Raw genomic sequence first — 18,853 nt, 5'->3', positions numbered from 1 at the left:
TGAGGAGAAAGACTGGTGGGTGAAAAACTGTTCAGTGTTTCCTGAATTAGAAATTACAGTGCTATGGAAAATGTTGTTTACTGCAGTATGCTGGTACATGGGGCCCTCAGTGGGCACAGGTTGACAAGTGGGGTTAGGGACCTTAGTTGGTGTAGAATTTATGAAATCCCAGTTCAAGTCCACTGGAAGTGGAAAGCGTTGCTCCTGCAAAGATTGCATGGGCTGGTTTGGTAGGCCAATATCAGGGAGATTTGAGAAAGTGGGGCTGTTAACAGGCTTGTTAGTAACAAAGCCAGCAGATTCTTCAATGTTTGAGCTAAAGGGCCTCATATTATTTGCATTGACTGCCGATTCCTGCTCAGAGTTGTGTGCATTGATGCCCGGTATGGTGACATCATTCCCATAGGAAACATCCATGGCTGAGGTAGAGTTGGATTCCGAGGAGATGACATTTGGGCCTCTAGGGAACTCAGGTACTAAGTTAATCCTTATTGGTGGAATAGTTGCATTATTGAAGAAACCCATGGGGGGAATAGTAGGGTCCGGTGGCCCTTTCAGGACCGGGCAGTGGCCAATATCATGACAAATACGCCCACAATAGTTGCAGAAGAGAATCACCTCATAGAAGATGTTTACTGTGTGGTTATAGCCCTGCACATCTTTGATTTTTGAGGAAATACAAACTGGTCTATTCTTCTTAAATAAGAACTTCACACGAGCAGTGCCCTTAGGTAGTCCAAGTTCTTCATGATTCATTTGGAAATCAACAGCCTTTCCAACACAGGAGATGGCCTGTCTTATGAAGCCAGGATTAAAACAACTATCAGGGATACCATGTATTTGGGTCCAAATCAGCATAGCTTCACGTTCTTGTCTGAATGGTGAAGCGTCCCGGGGGGGGTGCTTAAATAGTTGTAGCAGGCAACGATCAAACCACCAAGGAGAGGAATCAATGATAAAGTCTCTTTGTTCAGTTGTCTTGCATTCAGCAGAGAACCAAGCTTTCTCATAGCACTTAACAGAAGTAACACCTAGAGGTTCCCACAGCAGCCCAAGGAAGTTGCACAGAACGTCCCTCTGTGGTTTCGGGAAACCAAATGTGTATCCATGGATAGTACGATCTTCCATCTGTGATTGGGAGAGCACCTGCGAAGAGCTGGCTCCACCATGTGCCGATGTCCAAATAGAGTGCCCAGGTTCAGGATGCCGAGATTGGCGACTACGCTGTCGGTTCTGCGGGAAACCATATGGATGGTACCTGCTTTTGGAGAGCCACGGATACATCTTTGGAAGGGGGAGGGAGGATGAGAAAGTCAGTAGAGGGGCTTGGGAATCAGATAAAATAAGCGGCCAAGCTCGAAGACGAACAAAGCCACTCAGAAACTCAGTTCAAAAGTGTGAGATTCATCATTCATCAGAAAGAGGAAGTATTTCAGTGTCAAAGAAAGTACTCAGTAAGGTGATACTGGTGAGGAACCAGTATCGTTCATCAGAAAACTCAGAGAAGGTAAAAACCAAAAAGAAGGGAAGGACAGAGAAGGGGGCGGGGGATGATGATCTCAGCGAAGAAGTAAAAATAGAACTGTTGAAAGAGATGGGAGTGCTTATACATGACCGTCGTCAGAGCCCTATTTCCAACCACAGGAACTGGGTTGAGTGTTAAATGGGTACGTAGGTTGGTGGGATCAATAAATAAAGGGAGAAAAGGGAATTAAGGAGCCAGGTGCAGAGAAAGATGGACAATTCCCTGTGCTGTATCTATAACCACGTTAGTCATTTTTTTCAACAAGGAGAGGTTGTGACTTGTGAATTCTTCAACTGACCACTTTAATATTGAAAGGAAATATTTCAATTCGATTTTGGTTTGAATCGAACCGTACTCGAAACCAAACCCAAATCATATTAAAGCTGCATTCGTATGTGTTTATTAAGTTATGTGAAATTACCTACTACAGGTTTTTTGTTCAGTAAGGAGGAAAATTGTTAAGGTACAGATTTTACATTTGTGGGACTATATCTTACGCATACAAATATTGTTTACATTCTTTATCTTTCTAGTAGGTACTTTAGTTTACCTAACTGAAGAAGTAGTATATTATGAGCTATAATTGCATTCTACTTTCTTAATTTTATAGACTGAAATGATTTAAAAAGTTGTAGAATGTTTACTAATAAGAAAAACATTATACATTGTCCATGGCCAATTCTTAGTGAGATCAGGTTGCAACCACATTTTCAACTGAGCTGAATCGGTCCAAATTTCTACGCCCTCTACAACTACATCTTTGATTCCTTGCTCAATTGGTTTCCCTTATGCTTTAGGCTTCAATTGCTGAACCTAACATGCCATAATCATACAACATAGAGATTTGGGCATGTAGAGGGCTACTAAGATTTAAGAATAAGGTCAATAGTCACTTCGCTCTAAACAGCAGAGATGTTCTTCTTTTTTGGGTGGGTGGGGGGGGGGGTGGGGGTGGCATGGTGGGGTAGGGTTTGCGTAAGGAAAATTCATTCATTCATAAGGGATAGCTGATGCATGGGATCCTCAGGGTAAAGGCTCGGAAGATCAATTTCAACTGAAGAAGATAGAGAGCCCTGCACACCAGGAGTGAGAAACAATGTTCGTTTGCTTAGGGCTCAAATGGAAATCGCCTTCCAAGAAGTACCTTGAGAAAGGAAAAAAAGCCGTACTCAGTGCACAAGGCTCCCTTAGCAGGGTCTGAGGAAGGTCAAATATACGTTCAGCAAGTGTGCACTTGACCAACACGCCAAGCAAGACCTAAGTAACTTGAGAGATGTATAATATCATCGAACACTGAACTGAGTTTCGGGGGTTGGAAGAGGCCTTTATCCTCTCAATGACACTACCCGTACTTGACGTCAAATACATCTAACAAAGGAGGCAGAAATGATTATCCTACCCCTTGCCCGAACACACTGCCCCAGATGGGGTTGATGTGGGATCCACCTCCCTCTATTAGATGTACTTGACGTCAAGTACAGGCAGTGTAATTGAGAGGATAAAAAATTCGGGTTGGAAGTGATTGAGGATATGAATTGATGTGGATAGCTTTCAAAGACAGCAGAATTACACAATTAGCGTATAGGCTATAAGCTCTGAGATTGCAAACAATAGCCGTATTTCTCTCTATTTCCCTTGCCGTCATTTATTATCAGTGGCCATATCTTAATTGATCTTCACGGAATCCGGCGGTGGTCTAGACCAGAGAGCATTTCCCAACTGAATTCTGCGATTGTGTCCTTTGTTCATTGTTCTTGTTTGGCCATTAATTATTAATTGATACCGAAACATTACATTGGAAGGGGTACAATCCACCATATTATTCTCTTTAACATCCTTCTCCTTCTCAATTCCTCTCCTCTGCCCTCCTCTCGAAATCGTACCAACCTTCTGTTCTTTCACTGACTGTAACTGTCCAAATGTCCATGGGAGATTTAATTCCCAAGTCCCATAAATCTGGGTTTCGGTTGCAGTTATCTTCTAAAGGACTAACCACGGTGACAGACCCAAAAAGCCTTCCTGTTCAACTTCACGAAGTAGGGGGAGCCGATCAAATGTTTCCAAGGAAAGCCAGGTCTCCGCATCAACACAGGTACTACCTACCCAGTGTCTCAAAAGAAAGATTCTGAACGATGTTCATGAATTATCCAAACAAAGTTTCATAAGAATACAACTTAAAAGGGTTTCTGTAAAGATGAGCAGCAGATAGATGTACCAAGCTGAAGAAATTATCGGATTACAGTCAAGGAGAGGGAAAATATAGTGACGTAAAGATTCATACAAAATGCAATGTATTGAAAAATAATGAATGCTTGAAGCCGCGTAAGTAGCACAGGCACTTCGAGTACATTGAGGTCATGTACCTCCTCACCCTCACATGATATGCAACTTCCCTTCTTTCTCTTTCTTCTTCAATTGAAGTTATTTTGCCGCAAGTTTCAGGCGACAAAACATCAGCAAGCGAATCCAACAACCACATTGCTTCAATGAACAAAATTTTTCTTAATTTTTGGATATTCTTCTCTTCTTTCTCGTTCTTTGCTATTTACAGTGATTAAAAAAAGCTGTGCCTTCGATTGTTCTCACTTTTCCCCAAGGGGACAAGAACTACCATCCAATCAAATGATCGATCAAAGAACACAGACAGCTAAAGAAGAAAATAAAGGGAGACCCTTTTCTTGATTGGCCTCCAAGCCTTCGCAACCCAAACCCAAACCCAAACCCAAATCACCATCTAGGAATCCCACTGCTATCTTCCATTGTCCAAGCGCTGCTGTTGCTGTTGCTCCTTCGAGATGTTCTATTGAAAACTGGTCGAATTCTGCCGGTAGTCGCAGATTCGGAAATCGAATGCGAATGAGGAGACGGAGATCTAAGCCTACCAAAGAAAGAAAAGAAATTGCGGAAAACCCGCCGAATCCCCCCACTCTCCCTTGTTCTGCTTCCCCTGGAGGTCCATGAAATCCTCCTTGGAGCTCCGCCAGTATTGAACCCACCATCCATCTCAGTAAAAACAACGGGCAGCTCACGTTCAGCAGCTCGTCTACCCCCAGAAAACCTCCCAACTGCAAATCCACCACCAGGTAGCCTCCATATGGTCAACCCCACCGTGTCTTCGTCAGCTACCCCTGGAGATTGCCTGCCCTGGCTTCCATCAGACTCGGTTGAGTTTCTGCCACGGACATCTGTAGGCAATTCGTGGCGGCAGACGGGGCAAGAATTCCGAAGAGAAAGCCAAGGGAGGATGCAATCGGAATGATAGATGTGCTTACAAGGCATCTCACGGGCCTCCGAACCCAGCTCGAACTGTTCCTTACAGACGGCACAGTGGGATTCAGTGACAATATGGCTGGCAACGATCTCAATTGTCGGCATGGACTCCACGGCAGCCTTGGAAGCCGGAGGATGCTCGCAGCGCCCAACTCCGTTGATCTCGATATCGGTCAGCTGATCGAGCAGGCGATCAAACCCTGATCCCATCAAGAAATCCGACATGCTAGCAGGCAGCGGACGAAGGCCTGAACCAGCACCATCATCGTAGTACAGCTCAAAGGCCCCCCCTTCGCCAACACCACCACCAACTTCGGTGCCAACGCCATCGGCAGGCCCTCTGAGAACAATAACAGGATTGAAAGGTGAGCGCTCACCACCATTCCTCCGGCTGCGGCGTAATCCTAAATACCTGTTTTGATCAGAAGCCTGTCGATTCCCAAGCATGTACATAGCAGCGGCAGGGAACCGTCGATGCCGAGCCTCATCATGTGCAGCCCCGGAAGGGTTCTCGACCTCTTCAACAAATCCTCCATCGCATTCGGGGCAGACAATGGTATCGCGACCCCAAACACTGACATAACGACTGCATCTGTAGCACCAGTAAGAAGAACCTACCGAGGCCATCGATGATTCTGTCTACGAATCCCAGCAGTTCTTCTTGTGGAACCTCAAAAACGCAACCTTTTTGTTGAGAAAAGACACCAAACTAATCCCTAACTTGCCTCAACAACCTCACCCAACAAAGAATGAAATGAAATCGAAAGTTCGAAATCAAGATCCCGTGTTCAAGAAGAGAAACCCTAGTTTCCTTCTTACCGATCTAGTAGATAACTCCTCGAATTGAATCCAATTTCTTCAAGACCATGAAATGGATCATTCAGATTCCCAAGTAGAAGAGAGAGAAAAGAAAACCCTAAGTCACCAGTAGATCTACAGATCCGGCAGTAAAGAGAGCGAGGGAGGGAAAGAAAACAGATAAGCTACAGAGAGGAAGAGAAAGAAAGAGAAAGGGGTAAGAGAGAGAGAGGGGAAGAGAGAGGTCCGATCTGGTGTTCTGAAGAAAAAAATGTGAAAGACGGGGAAAGGGGTTTAAAGGGATTCCCAAACGGCGAAAACGCGTGCTTTTGTTAGCGTGATAAGAACGCTTGGCACGCGAGAGTCGAGAGAGAGAGACGAAGAGGGTAAATTAACGGCAGAGACACGTGGTGAAGTTTCAACGGGTGAGAAATTGAGGACGTTAGTTAAGGTGGGGTGTTGTACTGTTGCGTGGACGTAGACGGGTCAGATTATTCTGTCAACCCGAAGATGCGAGGAAGAGGGTCAGGCCAAGCCGCATCATAATTTATACCGCTGGTGATCCGCATGCGAAGGTGGACTTGACGAGAAAAGTATATAACGACAAAACGTCAAAGTCAAGACCTTTATATATCGCCGAGTCATACATCCTCCGACCAAAATCGCCGAGTTGTATAACTACGGACGTATATTTGCATTCCCTCCGTATGTGGGACTAAGGGTATCAAAATGGAACCAGAATCGACGGATTACGATCGAACTGACCGCATAAAATTGATTCGATTTTGATTTCGTTAGTGGTTTTTTTTTCGGTTCGGTGTTGATTTGTACCGCAAAATTGACGGTTCTAAACTGAATAGAAATCGATACCTCTCACTAAAATACTAGTCCATGCGTCAATTAGATTAATTAATAAAATAATAATTAAAAACATAAAATAATTAAAAATGATGGATCATGTTAAAATGGATTAATAAGAACTTTTCTCTTAATGGAAGTAAAAGCTTGTTACCATGACAGACTGGAAAACAAAAACACAAAAAAAAACAAGGAACAAGAATGGAGACCAACGGATGAACATGGGATGTTTTTTTTTATCACATACGCATGGAAAATAGGATGAGTGGGGAAGACTGGTAGAGAATAGGAAAATACAAGGATTTGAAAAGTTGAAGTTGTTTTCATTATAGTTTTTCAAAACTGGCACTACAGACCGTATGTAAACCAATTGTGAATTGGATAACGAAAACCAAATAGAAACTAGTAAAATCAGACCATATGCAAAACGATTTTGATTTTGGTTGATTTCTATTTGGTTCGATTTTAATTTCACCTTGTCAAAATGTAAACTACACCGTAACTGGGCCGAATAACAAAAACCGCACCGATTGACACCCTTAGGTGGGACCCGTATCAAATATTAAAAAATCCAAGTGCATAAATGCACCATGTTTAAGATCATGAATTGTTCAATTATATAATCTATTTAACTACAAACTTGACATATGAGCAAAGAAAATATGAGTGTGTTAAATTGGTGATATTGCTTTATCATTTCTCGTTGTTTTATTTAAGGGAAAAAAGAACGCTACTTGGAGGTGTGTAGTGTAATTTTTTTTTTGATAATCGTATGCAGTGTACTATCCCTGTGCTTAAATACAGGGGCATGCGAAATGATTGCCACACCCACACAGAAAGGCGGTCAGGTCATTTCACGCACCCCTATATCTGAGCAGGGTAGCACAGTGATGGTACAAGGATTCATATTTGGGAGCATAGGTGGATTCTAGCGTTGCCAAATTTCAAGTTACAGTATCCAAAACCGGAGGAGTGTGCACTCTCGATTGTTGCAGACCTCATAGATCCTGCGACGCAAAGATGGAGACTCAACCTGATCCAATTTCTCTTCCATCCATCTGATGCAATCGCTATTCTCCAAATCCCTCTTAGTTTTTTTCTTGGAGAGGATAAGAGGTATTGTGGGGCGTCTAGAGATGGTCGTTCCAGCATCAAGTCTGCCTATCAATTGCTTGCTAGGAAAGAGGAAGAGGACCTCTGGACCAGGGCTTCAACGTCCAGATCTCGACACTGGAGCATATCCCAAACGTGGTGTGGAACCGTATTTGGGCTATCCAAACTCTTCCGAAGATCAAATCATTCCTTTGGCGAACCTGTAATGAAGCCTTGGCCACAGGTGCGGGTTTATTATCTCGGCAGGTAAATATTGACCCAAGCTGTTTGAAATGTGGTGCATCTCCAGAATCTAGTGACCATATTCTTTTCAACTGCCCTTTCGCGCGAAGTGTGTGGTTTGGGAGCCCCCTGCAGTTCTCCCCCCCCAGATGATATGCCGCGGCTGGCTGATTGGATTCAGAGCTGGGATGTTTGGTTCAAGCAGGACAAGAGGAAAACTCGTGATTCCCTCTCAAGAGCCTCTTTTCTCTGTTGGTATCTGTGGTGAGCTCGAAATGAATTGGCTTTCAATGGTAAGGAGTGGACTCCTTTAGAGGAGATTCTGTTAGCAGAAAAGGCTTACCTGGAATTTGCTACAGCAACTCAAAGGCCGGGTGATCAAACCTATGTTATGACTGAAGGCAACCCCCACATTTGCCACCAATGGGACCCCCCACCGGTGGGTGTAATCAAGGTAAATTGTGATGCAGCATTACCAAAGGGTTCAGCAAAAGGTGGTCTAGGCTTAATTTTCAAAGATCACACTGGTATCCATTACAAGGCGTGATCCATCCCACACCACTTTGGAACTATTATTCAAGGGGAGGTTCTTGCAATTCGCAGTGCCTTAACTACTGCACTGGAGTTGGGCTTTGAGAACATCTAGGTGGAGACCGACAGCATGGATGCAGTCTTGTTTATCGATGGAAGGAAATCCTCGGTCTGGGAGGTGGAAGACCTGATAGCTGATGTGATCAGGCTCTCAACTTCTTTCTCTTTTGTGACTTTTTCGTTTGTTCCAAGGGCTATGAATGTCGTCTCAGATGCCCTGGCAAGGAAGGGACTGTCTCTCGCGTGTGTGACAAATTGGCCAAATTCCATTCGGTGGCTTCAGGAGCTTTGTGTGACTGAAGCTACTGGCTGTACACACCCCTTCATCAGTAATATCCCCGTTTACCAAAAAAATTTTAATTATTGAAATTTTTTTATTGTATTGTACTCTATCATTGTCTATAAAAAAATAATTTTAATTGGAATAGGGGAGGGGAAAGCCATTGGAGTATTTTACCTACCAAACATCATCCATAGACATCCTTGTGTTCCAAGTTCCAACTTCCATTCACTCTTTCTTTTGTGTTTATGTGTCAAGTTTAAGTTTTAAGCGCTCATGCGGAACAAATAAAAATTAAAATATTTAAATAACTTTGAACAAAATTCAAAGGGCAGCATGCATCACAAGGGTGGATAATAAAATTTGTATTGGGCCTCAAGTTTGACAACTAACCAATATGAACTTTCAAGAGTTCATATTTGGCACGGAAAAATTAATTATGGAAAGTTGCACTCTTATTCATTTGATTTAGTTTACAGTATTGATGTTGGTATCGTTCATCATCAATATCAATGCGATACTAATATATATCAGATCTGTTAGAACAAACACCAACCAAAACACGAAAAGAAACAGAAAATGAGCAAGATGACACAAAGATTTAACATGGTCCACACACCAGTATGGTGTGCTACAACCACAGGCAAAGGCGAAGCTGTTTCGCTATGTAAATCAGAGAAAGTTATAATGGACACTCTCAAGAACACCCAAAACGGCATTGTTGCTCTCTCCCTGAAACCCTAAAATGAAAATCCCCAAATCTTACACTTTACAACAAAGCGGGTAAAGAACATAAATACTCCTTCATCGGATCTGGGTTGATCCATCGGGTTAGGGCGAACCGTACCGCGGGGACTTCACCCCAGCACCCCCAAGCCCTCCGCTACCATCACAGATCTCAAAAACAGTTCCATTCGGGTAGCCACCAAAAAATGTCGAAGCGGGTCATTCTTTGAAACGGATCCAAGAATTCGAGACACATAACAAGATCATATTGGTCTGAATCGACCGATTAAAAAAATGTCACATATTTATCTGATACTAATTGCACTCCCATTCATTCATTCAAGGATTTAGTTCACGATAAGCGGTAAATGTATCAAACAATTCCGGTCTAAATCAACCAAAAATTCGAAAACACCACCTTTTAACCAATAGCAATGAATGATACATATTATATTGATATCGATCAGCGTCAATACTAATATGGGTTGGCCAATCTGATCCCAATGCCTTAATCCATGCATCCGCTCAATCAAAATTACATTCATGCATCACAACCCTCCCCCCCCCCCCCCCAAAAAAAAACAATGGAACCTGATAATGAGCATTTATAGGTATTATTTTTTGGAAAGCAGTTTTCTATCCAGGAGTGCAACCTACGCAAACACTCCCGTGTGTCTATCTCTCTCCTCAAAACAAGTGGGCAGATGTGTCTTTTCACATGGAGAGGAGATAGATAGACTCATAGGAGTGCTGAGTAGGCCATACTTCCATTCAAAGTTCTTTTTCACTTTTTTTTTTTTTTTTTTTAAATATTCTTTTAAATTGCAGGTCTAGAGTGTAGCTCTTTATGCGTAGATTTTTTTACTCCTTTTGTCTACTTTGTTTGGCAAATAGTGGGGGAAAACAACATGAAACCTTAAAACTTATAACCTTAGGGGAAAAAGAACGCTCCCTGGTCGTGTGGCTCGTATGCCTAGACACAGAAGCAGATGAAAATACTGCAATACCCTCATGAAAGTAAAAAAAAAAATGGCATATATGTTCATGCTTCTGCATGCGTTCTCATTGGTCCCTATGCTTGTGCAGGCACTACACTCCTAGACAGCAATCTCTGGCCGTTATCTTAATTAAGCCTCATGGAACCTTAATTCTTAAACCCATTAAAGCCTCACAACGGTCACTCAAGATGCAAATCCATTGTTAAAGGTTGCTATACTAATATCATGGCAAATTGTGATTAGCCTTCGTGTCTTCATTTATTTGAGTTATCTCTTCTTAATGCCTTCAAGTTTTGGGTTAAACCCTTCAACATGATATCATAGCATAGGTCGTTTTGTTATCCTCTTCGTTTTCCTATGTGTAAAAGTAGGTACGTCGAAATTACACATGAAAGGGAGTGCTGACATATTGGGAGTTATAGAGTTATGGTCTCACACATAACTACGACTAATGCTGTTACTGATACCATGATTTAAATCCGTACGACGCATGTAGACATTGATTCTCTAATTCATCAATATCCACTATCTCTCATTTTTCATCAGGGTAAAAAAGAAAAAAAAAATCAGAGAGGGAATGGAAAAAGAGTATAGGGTGCCGATTTCTAAAATGAATCGGTCAGACTTACCAAAGTGACCGGCTTAGCTCAAATCGAATTCTTAATCGGTTTACAAATCGATAGAAATTGAAAACTGAACCGACTAAATAAACCGATTTGATCGTTATTTTCAGTATTTTTTGACACACATATAAGTGCGGAAAAAAAAAAAAAAAAAACTTAAACTGAACCAATAAAGGCCTGAAAATAGACTGTTAAGTCAACCCAATAAAAAACGATCCAAATAGGACTAAAACCGATTTTTGATTTAACAGTTTGGTTTTGATCTGGCCTATTGTCCGCATAAAACTGGTTCAATCCAATCGAATCTGAAGCTTGTTTTTCCCCTCTTTTGTAACAATCGAATCCGAATCATAAGTATCTAACCAACCTATTGACACCCCTAAAAGATATTGTGGTCGGTGATAATTGGTCTGGTGCCTTTTAGTTCCTTCTTTTCCCCATAGGACGGTCTATAATATTAAGTGGCCTCTCCACATGAGCTGCCCAACATGGCACATGGAGACTTCCACTTCATCTTGAAAGTTCATATACCATTTCGATTATTCAAGCTTTTCTTGCCCTGCTTCATTTTATTTTTTGTTGAAGAAAAATTTATTGAGAAAGATTGCATGTTACAGTCGAGGCGTTCATGTTACAAAGGTTCTGAAGCCAAGGAATGAAATTTAGCCAAATTGTCTTGTATGCACAAGATATAATCTTCCAAAGTTCCAAGTTAGGGAGGCAAGGGTGTAGTTAATCTCCCTAAAAACATGGTCAACAGATCAAAGCTCAAATAGAGAAACATGGTGGCAAATAACATGGATTATAGGGGAAATCTCAAATGGCTTGTGTTTGGAAAATTGTTGAAAGAATACAAAATATAAAGGTTAACAAAAAAATTTTCACTTTCATCAAAAAAAAAGGGTAAAGTGTTCATTGCTGTGTAAACCATGTATGTGAGAGAGTGAGAGTTTCAAGGCATTAATTAATGGGTGGGGGTTTATGATTTTTTCAATTCTTTGTGAGAAGGAACACGGTCGTGTATGAAAACTTTCCTCAAAAAAAAATCAACAAAAATTTGTTCCAATAACAATGATACATATCATATCGATTACGATACCAATTGGATAAGTTATATGAAGCTGGATTAGGTTGTTTTGCCATTCGAAATATTGATACTCTTGGTTTTATGGACCATTTTTCTATTCCAATACAATAGCTAATTAGAATCAATATCATGTATTGTTAAAAATCTGTAACAAAAAAGGAGAGGACAGAAAGATGGCCTGAGTCGAAAGAAATCGTTCTGTCCTTAAGACAGTATTTGCACCCTCCTAATCCTGCAAAGGGTTGCAGCGAACCTGCCTCCCAAGATAAATCAGGCGGACTGTTACTGGTTGTAGAGACAGTACACTGTAAAGCTATCCTGCGACGATGCGTAAGTGCAAAGTGCACCATCAAAGCGTCACATTGCACCTCACGCACGCACACGCATACGCGTACGTGCTCGAACAGTTACCGTCCTCACTTGCAAGTGCACCGTATAATCTCTTCTAAGATTACATGTGATAATAATAACTACTAACTACTAACACATATAAACCCAATGAGCTTTCCTTTTATAGCCGATGTGGGACTAAAAGTCCACATCAATATTTTGAAATTTTCCAACATGTATCATTATCACTTACAAGTAATATTGTTACATATCACCGATATGGCTGATACGATACCAATACTTTGATCTAATCCTCCCTCTCTATCACATAGTTTTAGGTATTGATAGCGTATTGGTGGTATTGTTTGACACGTATTGCTATCAACTATTACTAATTTCAACATTAAACCATTATGGTATTGGTGAAACGGCTGCTAATGCCAAAGATTTGGTTAAAACTCAAGTTTAAATAGTTAAAGGCGGAAGCTGGGCGGGCCGCTAGCTTTCTTGGAGCTATTGGCTCAACCAATAAAAGGGGTTGAGATGGAGGGAAAGGAGGATTTTTCCATGAGAGCGAGGCAAACACAGTGCTAGCACAATGCTAGTGCACCCAGCCTTTATAATAGTTAAATTAAAAATTCTCCACTCTTTTGTCATCACGGATGATGACTGGGCATGAGTTTGAAACCAGGGTTCTCACTTAAACATTGACTACGTCTTTTGATTTTAGGGAAAAGGATCGTCACCCGGTTTTACGCTGTCCCGTATACTTGAGCTAGACATAGATGGATGTGAAATGACTGACACACCCTTGCATTTTCATAGAAATGAAATGATCATTTTGCGTCTGACTGTGTCTGAGCATAGTTACACACCCAGCACACGACCGGGTGATGTTCTTTCCCTAAATTTATATATATATATATGTTCATCCGTCCTAGGTGGTGATGAAAGATATATTTTTTCATATATTTAACTTATTATATTAAGCAGCATCAGATATTCAGATCGATCAAACGTCGTTGAATTAGTAGTTCCGTTGTTTATACTAACGTGCGCACGAATATACACAACTTGCAGAAAGACTACATCCGCTTCTAGAAGGTCAAACTGTTCTTCTTCTCTGATTTTCTCTATTACGTTTTGTAATTTCTTCATTTCCAAGAATCAAGATCGGTACACCTGTTCTTGATGGTTCAACATGCACAGAGACGTTTCCCACTAGGGTTTTAAAGAGTGGAATCGGATCAATTCCAATTCAATTTTTTTATTTTTTTTTGACGAAAGTGTAAGGACACAAACCACACACCAATCCCAAAAGATTAATCAACTTTTAAGATCATGGAATAATGGATATATACAACACACACCACACTCACACACCCTAGGGTGTCAACCAATTAGGCATGATCGGTGTTTCTCAGGCCTAATCAGTCCCCACCAATTTAAGGCCCATGCACGATTTCAATCTATTTAGGTAATCAAGGCTCATGGGTCAAAGCATGGACATGTTTCTATTTGGTCGGTTAGTTATCGAGCCATAATCAGGCTAAATATGCTTAAATGAGTTACTTGAACTATAACGGTTGGCCCCAGTTGAGCTACCATTAGGCCACTTCCTTGCACTGGGAATACACCCAATTTATTAATCGGTTGGTGCTTGAGTAAACATGTTTACTAATCGATCAGGCTGATCATAGACTTCAATTATTTAGTTTAGATATGGCCAACTATTACAGATCAACTTTTGACACCCTTATTCTACCCTAGCCCTAGAAATCTAATATGAATTGACCACGAGACTTGAGATCGGTCTCGGCTGATTCTGATCTAGTCCCGAGTTTTTAAATATTTTTTTCCCACTCTTAACCAATGCAAAGCCTTTCCTACATATCGGCAACTAGGTAGTGCTAGGTAAGTTGTAAGTAGAGTGAATTTGGAGCAAAGACATTTGTTTTCAAATTTATATTTGATTAGCAAATCTATTATATAAATCCAATTCGATATCCAATTGATATTTTATCAGAGTTAGGAAGGATGTAAATAGAGAGAATTTGGAGCAAATACATTTGTTCAAATTTATATTTTGAATCGCAAGTCTACCATATGAATCCAATTCGATTTCCAATAGATATTTTATCAGAGTATCTGAATATCTAAACTAGAGGTTGATATATTGATGGAAAATTTATATGATATATAAAGATTAACAAGATACCATAAGAAAATAACAACAGCTTCCTAGCTCAATCGAGGAGGTCTCGAGTTCGAGTCTCCTTGCTGTTACCTTACCCCCTCAGCAGTTCCCCCCCTAAAGAAAAAATATATTAAAAATGTCTTTTTATTTCGATATATATTTTGAATTCAAAACTAATCTAACTTTTCGCAAGTTATTATGATGTTTTGGAATTATTTGAGAAAATTACTTTGGGACGGTTTTCGTACATGGTCAACACTTCAGTTGTTGAATAGGTGTACAAAACTAGAGTATTTCTACCCAACAGCTAAAATGTTGACCGTGTTCATATACAGCCTAGTATGAAGCCTTCAACCAATCAATTATGTTGGCAACTTTTAAAACAACAGAAGTTGTTAAAAGAAATGAACAAAAGATACGTTATATTTTGTAAGTTATACAATTGAGATGAGAAATCAATTTTTGTATAATGATCTTAGGAATTTTTCATCTATGTAACAATTGGAACGCCAAATTATCTTGTCTAAATAGAAAAAGCAGAAAACTCAAAAAATAAAAAAATAAAAAAAAATGTAGTAAATAACATTGTTTACGCAAAAATTTTTATGTTTCAGCCGCGTGATGTGATGATTTGCCAATCAAACCGTTGGATAAAAATGGGATTTCTTCAATAAAATGCAAGGTTATTTACTTATTTATTTGGAATCGGAATCCAAATCAGGTCCAACCAATTCTTATCTGAATCGAATAGAAATTGACCATAATCTACCCTAACCCAATGTTCCATATATGGATTTGTTGAGGATCGATGTCGTGCATTCTGTGGACTAGGTTTGTGAGTTGCCTCTGAATGACCTTTAAATTTGTATCTCTTTGTTTCCCTATAAATTGTTGCGATGAATGATTATTAGGATTTACGAAGAATTTTTTGTAAACACAAAGAGGTGTGAGAAAAAGAGCTTGTAACATTTTCTCCATTGTTAGTTAAAAGTTAAAACAGCTCTCACCCCTCCTGTGGATATATTCACTTTGCCAAACCACATAAACTCTTGTGTTGCGATTGTGAGTGATTGTTTCTTTTTTTTGTTTAGGAAGACGGTTGGACACGCCGCCTTTCAATAAACTAAGAGCATATATACACCAATCATATGGCTGGACAAAAAAAGCAAGATGATCTTTTCTAAAAAAGAATAAGAAATGATGACACATGTTGAGCACCCTATTACGTATCCAACCTTCTCCCTTTTATTTTATTTATTACGTATTTTAGATTAGGTTTCAATTTCCACACATCAGTTACGATCGATTCCAATCCAAATCAACCAATTCTTGTCATTTGCATACTTACATGGTCATGGAAATGGGTACAAGCTTGAAAATTTTGGAAAGTAGGAAAGCTGGAAGGTCCATGTCAAACGTGAGGAAAGCCATGACCCATTAAATATTACGACTGCTAACCAACCAAACACGATACATGAAACTCCATTTGAAACCAAACGAAAAACTCTCATTCATGATTCATATTTGACGGCCTTTTTCAACTCTGCCGGGTCCACTTGTTTCCTCATACCCGACCCATGCTTTAATTGGTTTGGAAATAGAATCCACTCGGGAGCACGATTTTAAATGTCGGCATCGTATTGGCGCATTACCAATATCTACTCAATGTAAATTTTGAGTTTATAGTCTAGACTTTATCCTAAAAATAGTTTCTTTGGAAACAGGGGTATAGCTGCTTACATTTGACATTTCCCAGACATTATCAAATGCGGGATTCTTGTACACTAGGTATGGTCTTTTTACTTTATACTGGTGTTTCTTTATTTGTGATGAAATAAAAATTTCTTTCTCACCCTCAGTTCATTTTTGGTAAATTAATAAAGGATCGAGTTTCCATCCACCCAAGGTGAATGGGATCTCATTCACCAAGGGATGGGAGAGAATGGGAATGAGTATTGGAAGGGTATTTTGAAACATAATAAAACCCTAGGAGAGGTTTTTGAATCCTAGGATGGTGGGTGAACTGTCTTCTATGGGTGGAGGAAAACTTTGTCCATAAATAAATATATTAAATTTCAAAAGAAGTGGTGATAAAAAGGGAAAAGGAACGCTAATCGGTCGTTAGGCGCGACTTATACCTGTGCCCAGACACAACCTAGCATGAAAAGACCGATGCACCCCTGGAAAGGCAAGAAGGACCAAGGGTGTATCGATCTTTTCGTGTTGAGCTGTGTCTGGGGGCAGGTACATGCCAAAACACAACACCAATTAACGTTCTTTCTCTAGGATATAAATTACAAGACAAAGAATCACCAAGAGGCACTAGGCCTCAGACTAACAAAGGGGAAAACATTATGAACAAAACATCAACCCAAGATGGAGCAATAACGAATTCACACTACGATCGTCAAGATGCATCAAATTTTCTAATCAACTGAACGAAGAAAATAAGGGACAAACCTAATACGGTGACTCTTACTCCTACACCAAACTAAGACTTGATTGCAGTGCACCTTTTATATAAGTTCTTTTTTGGGGTGTTTGGTATGTAATCCTCTTTGATATTATTATTTTCAATTTCTGGGGAGTTTAGAAAGGGGGGGGGGGGGAGGAAGAGGATTTGCATGGCTACATTTGATATTCATGGTTTTTCCTGTTTATTCAGATTTTGACCAATATTCTCCTTGAGATCAATAAAGTTTTTTTTTTTTATTTTAAAAAAAGGAAAAGTTTTCATATACGGCCGTATAAGCATGCACGGTCGTGTCCTCTCTCACAAAGAGTTGGAAAAGTCATAAACCCCCACCCATTAATTAATACCTTGAAACTCTCACCCTCTCACATACACGGCTTACATAGTTATGTATGAAAACTTTTCCCTTTAAAAAATTGAATTGGAAAGTTTTCGATTCTATTCCTAGACAATTTTAAATACTGGGGAAAGGAGTCTCTGGAGCTATAGAAAGCATTGTTGATACTGATATGCATCAAGTATTATCATTCTAGTACAACTAATCTGTATCCATATCAATCTTTAGTAATACTGATATGTGTAAAGTTCCAATCTCAAGTTCAAATAATTAGGTGGAGAGATTCATAGGTGTATAAGGGAGGTTGTAGGCTTGTTAGTAGTCAATGTAAGACTAATCTCCCAACACTCTCCCTCTTATGTGATAGTCTATATTGTGAACACATGGATATGATGAAAACTCACTCTGATACCATATAAAGTTTTCACTTCAAAAGTTTGAATTGTTAGGTGGAGTGACTCCCAGACGTATAAGAAGGGTTGTAAGCTTGTTAGTAACCAATGTAAGACTAAACTTCCAACAATATTGATACAATACCAATACTTAAAACCATGTGTAACAGAAAGGGTTTGGTACAGTTGGAATGCATTAATATGTTAGAAGACATACATAAGGTAGGCTATCTGTACTTATGACCCGTCACCATTCACACCTATATTTGTTGACCATCCCCATGACCTAAATTACAAAAAATCAACTTCACCAAACGCGTTCACACACAACTTTCTTTCTCAACCGCTCATGTATTATTAGCTTTTTTTAGGTTTGAAGTGTAGAAAGGAAAAATTCATGTACGTGGAAGTCAATTTTATTAAGTCAAAACCTAAGGAACATTCGGGATGACTTCCACACGTAAAGAGCATATTATATCCAACACATATCTATATATATCCCTTTACCTACCCAAAACCACCTTTTATGATAAACTGCAAGTGTTCTTAAGTATCTTCTTTCATGTTCATCATCGTTCTAGATAGAAAACCTATAATAGTCAACTGGCTATCTTACTACCACTAAATTTAACAATTTATGAAGATCAAGCTCCTTACCTTTACAATAATATTTTAGCTATGTTTGATATGCATTCTTAGAATGTATTCTATGTCGATTTCGCATTCTCAGACAATAAAACATCTATTTTTATCATCTACGCAATCAACTTGGCATATCAAACGCAGCCAAATAGATGATTGTGATTTCATAATATGTGCTATACTTATCAACTTGTGTGTATTATATTTCGTTTGGTGATTGGTTGTTAAGGGTGTATTGTACAAAAAAGAAATAATATAGAATGGGTACACTTAAGCGTCCTTAATTTTACATTAGTTTTACATAAATACTAATTTATGGAATCATACTCGATTGGTCCCGATTGGACCAGAATCGGTATATTCCAAGTATCTAGGATTTTTTCGTAGGGAA

The 18,853-nt window shown here is 39.7% G+C and overlaps 1 protein-coding gene across 1 annotated transcript; it reads right to left on the bottom strand.

Moving 5' to 3' along the window:
* Positions 1-4,062: 4,062 nt before the first annotated feature.
* Positions 4,063-5,488, bottom strand: LOC122650216 (probable E3 ubiquitin-protein ligase RHC2A). The gene has a single exon (XM_043843558.1). The coding sequence runs from the start codon at positions 5,420-5,422 to the stop codon at positions 4,253-4,255; it is 1,170 nt and encodes a 389-aa protein (XP_043699493.1). The 5' UTR covers positions 5,423-5,488; the 3' UTR covers positions 4,063-4,252.
* Between the last annotated feature and the right edge of the window lie 13,365 nt (positions 5,489-18,853).

This window comes from Telopea speciosissima, chromosome 2 (assembly GCF_018873765.1).
Source record: "Telopea speciosissima isolate NSW1024214 ecotype Mountain lineage chromosome 2, Tspe_v1, whole genome shotgun sequence".
NCBI classification, from domain to species: Eukaryota; Viridiplantae; Streptophyta; class Magnoliopsida; order Proteales; family Proteaceae; genus Telopea; species Telopea speciosissima.
The sequence above is the reverse complement of the archived record's forward strand: the minus strand, read 5'-3'. Positions and strand labels throughout refer to the sequence as shown.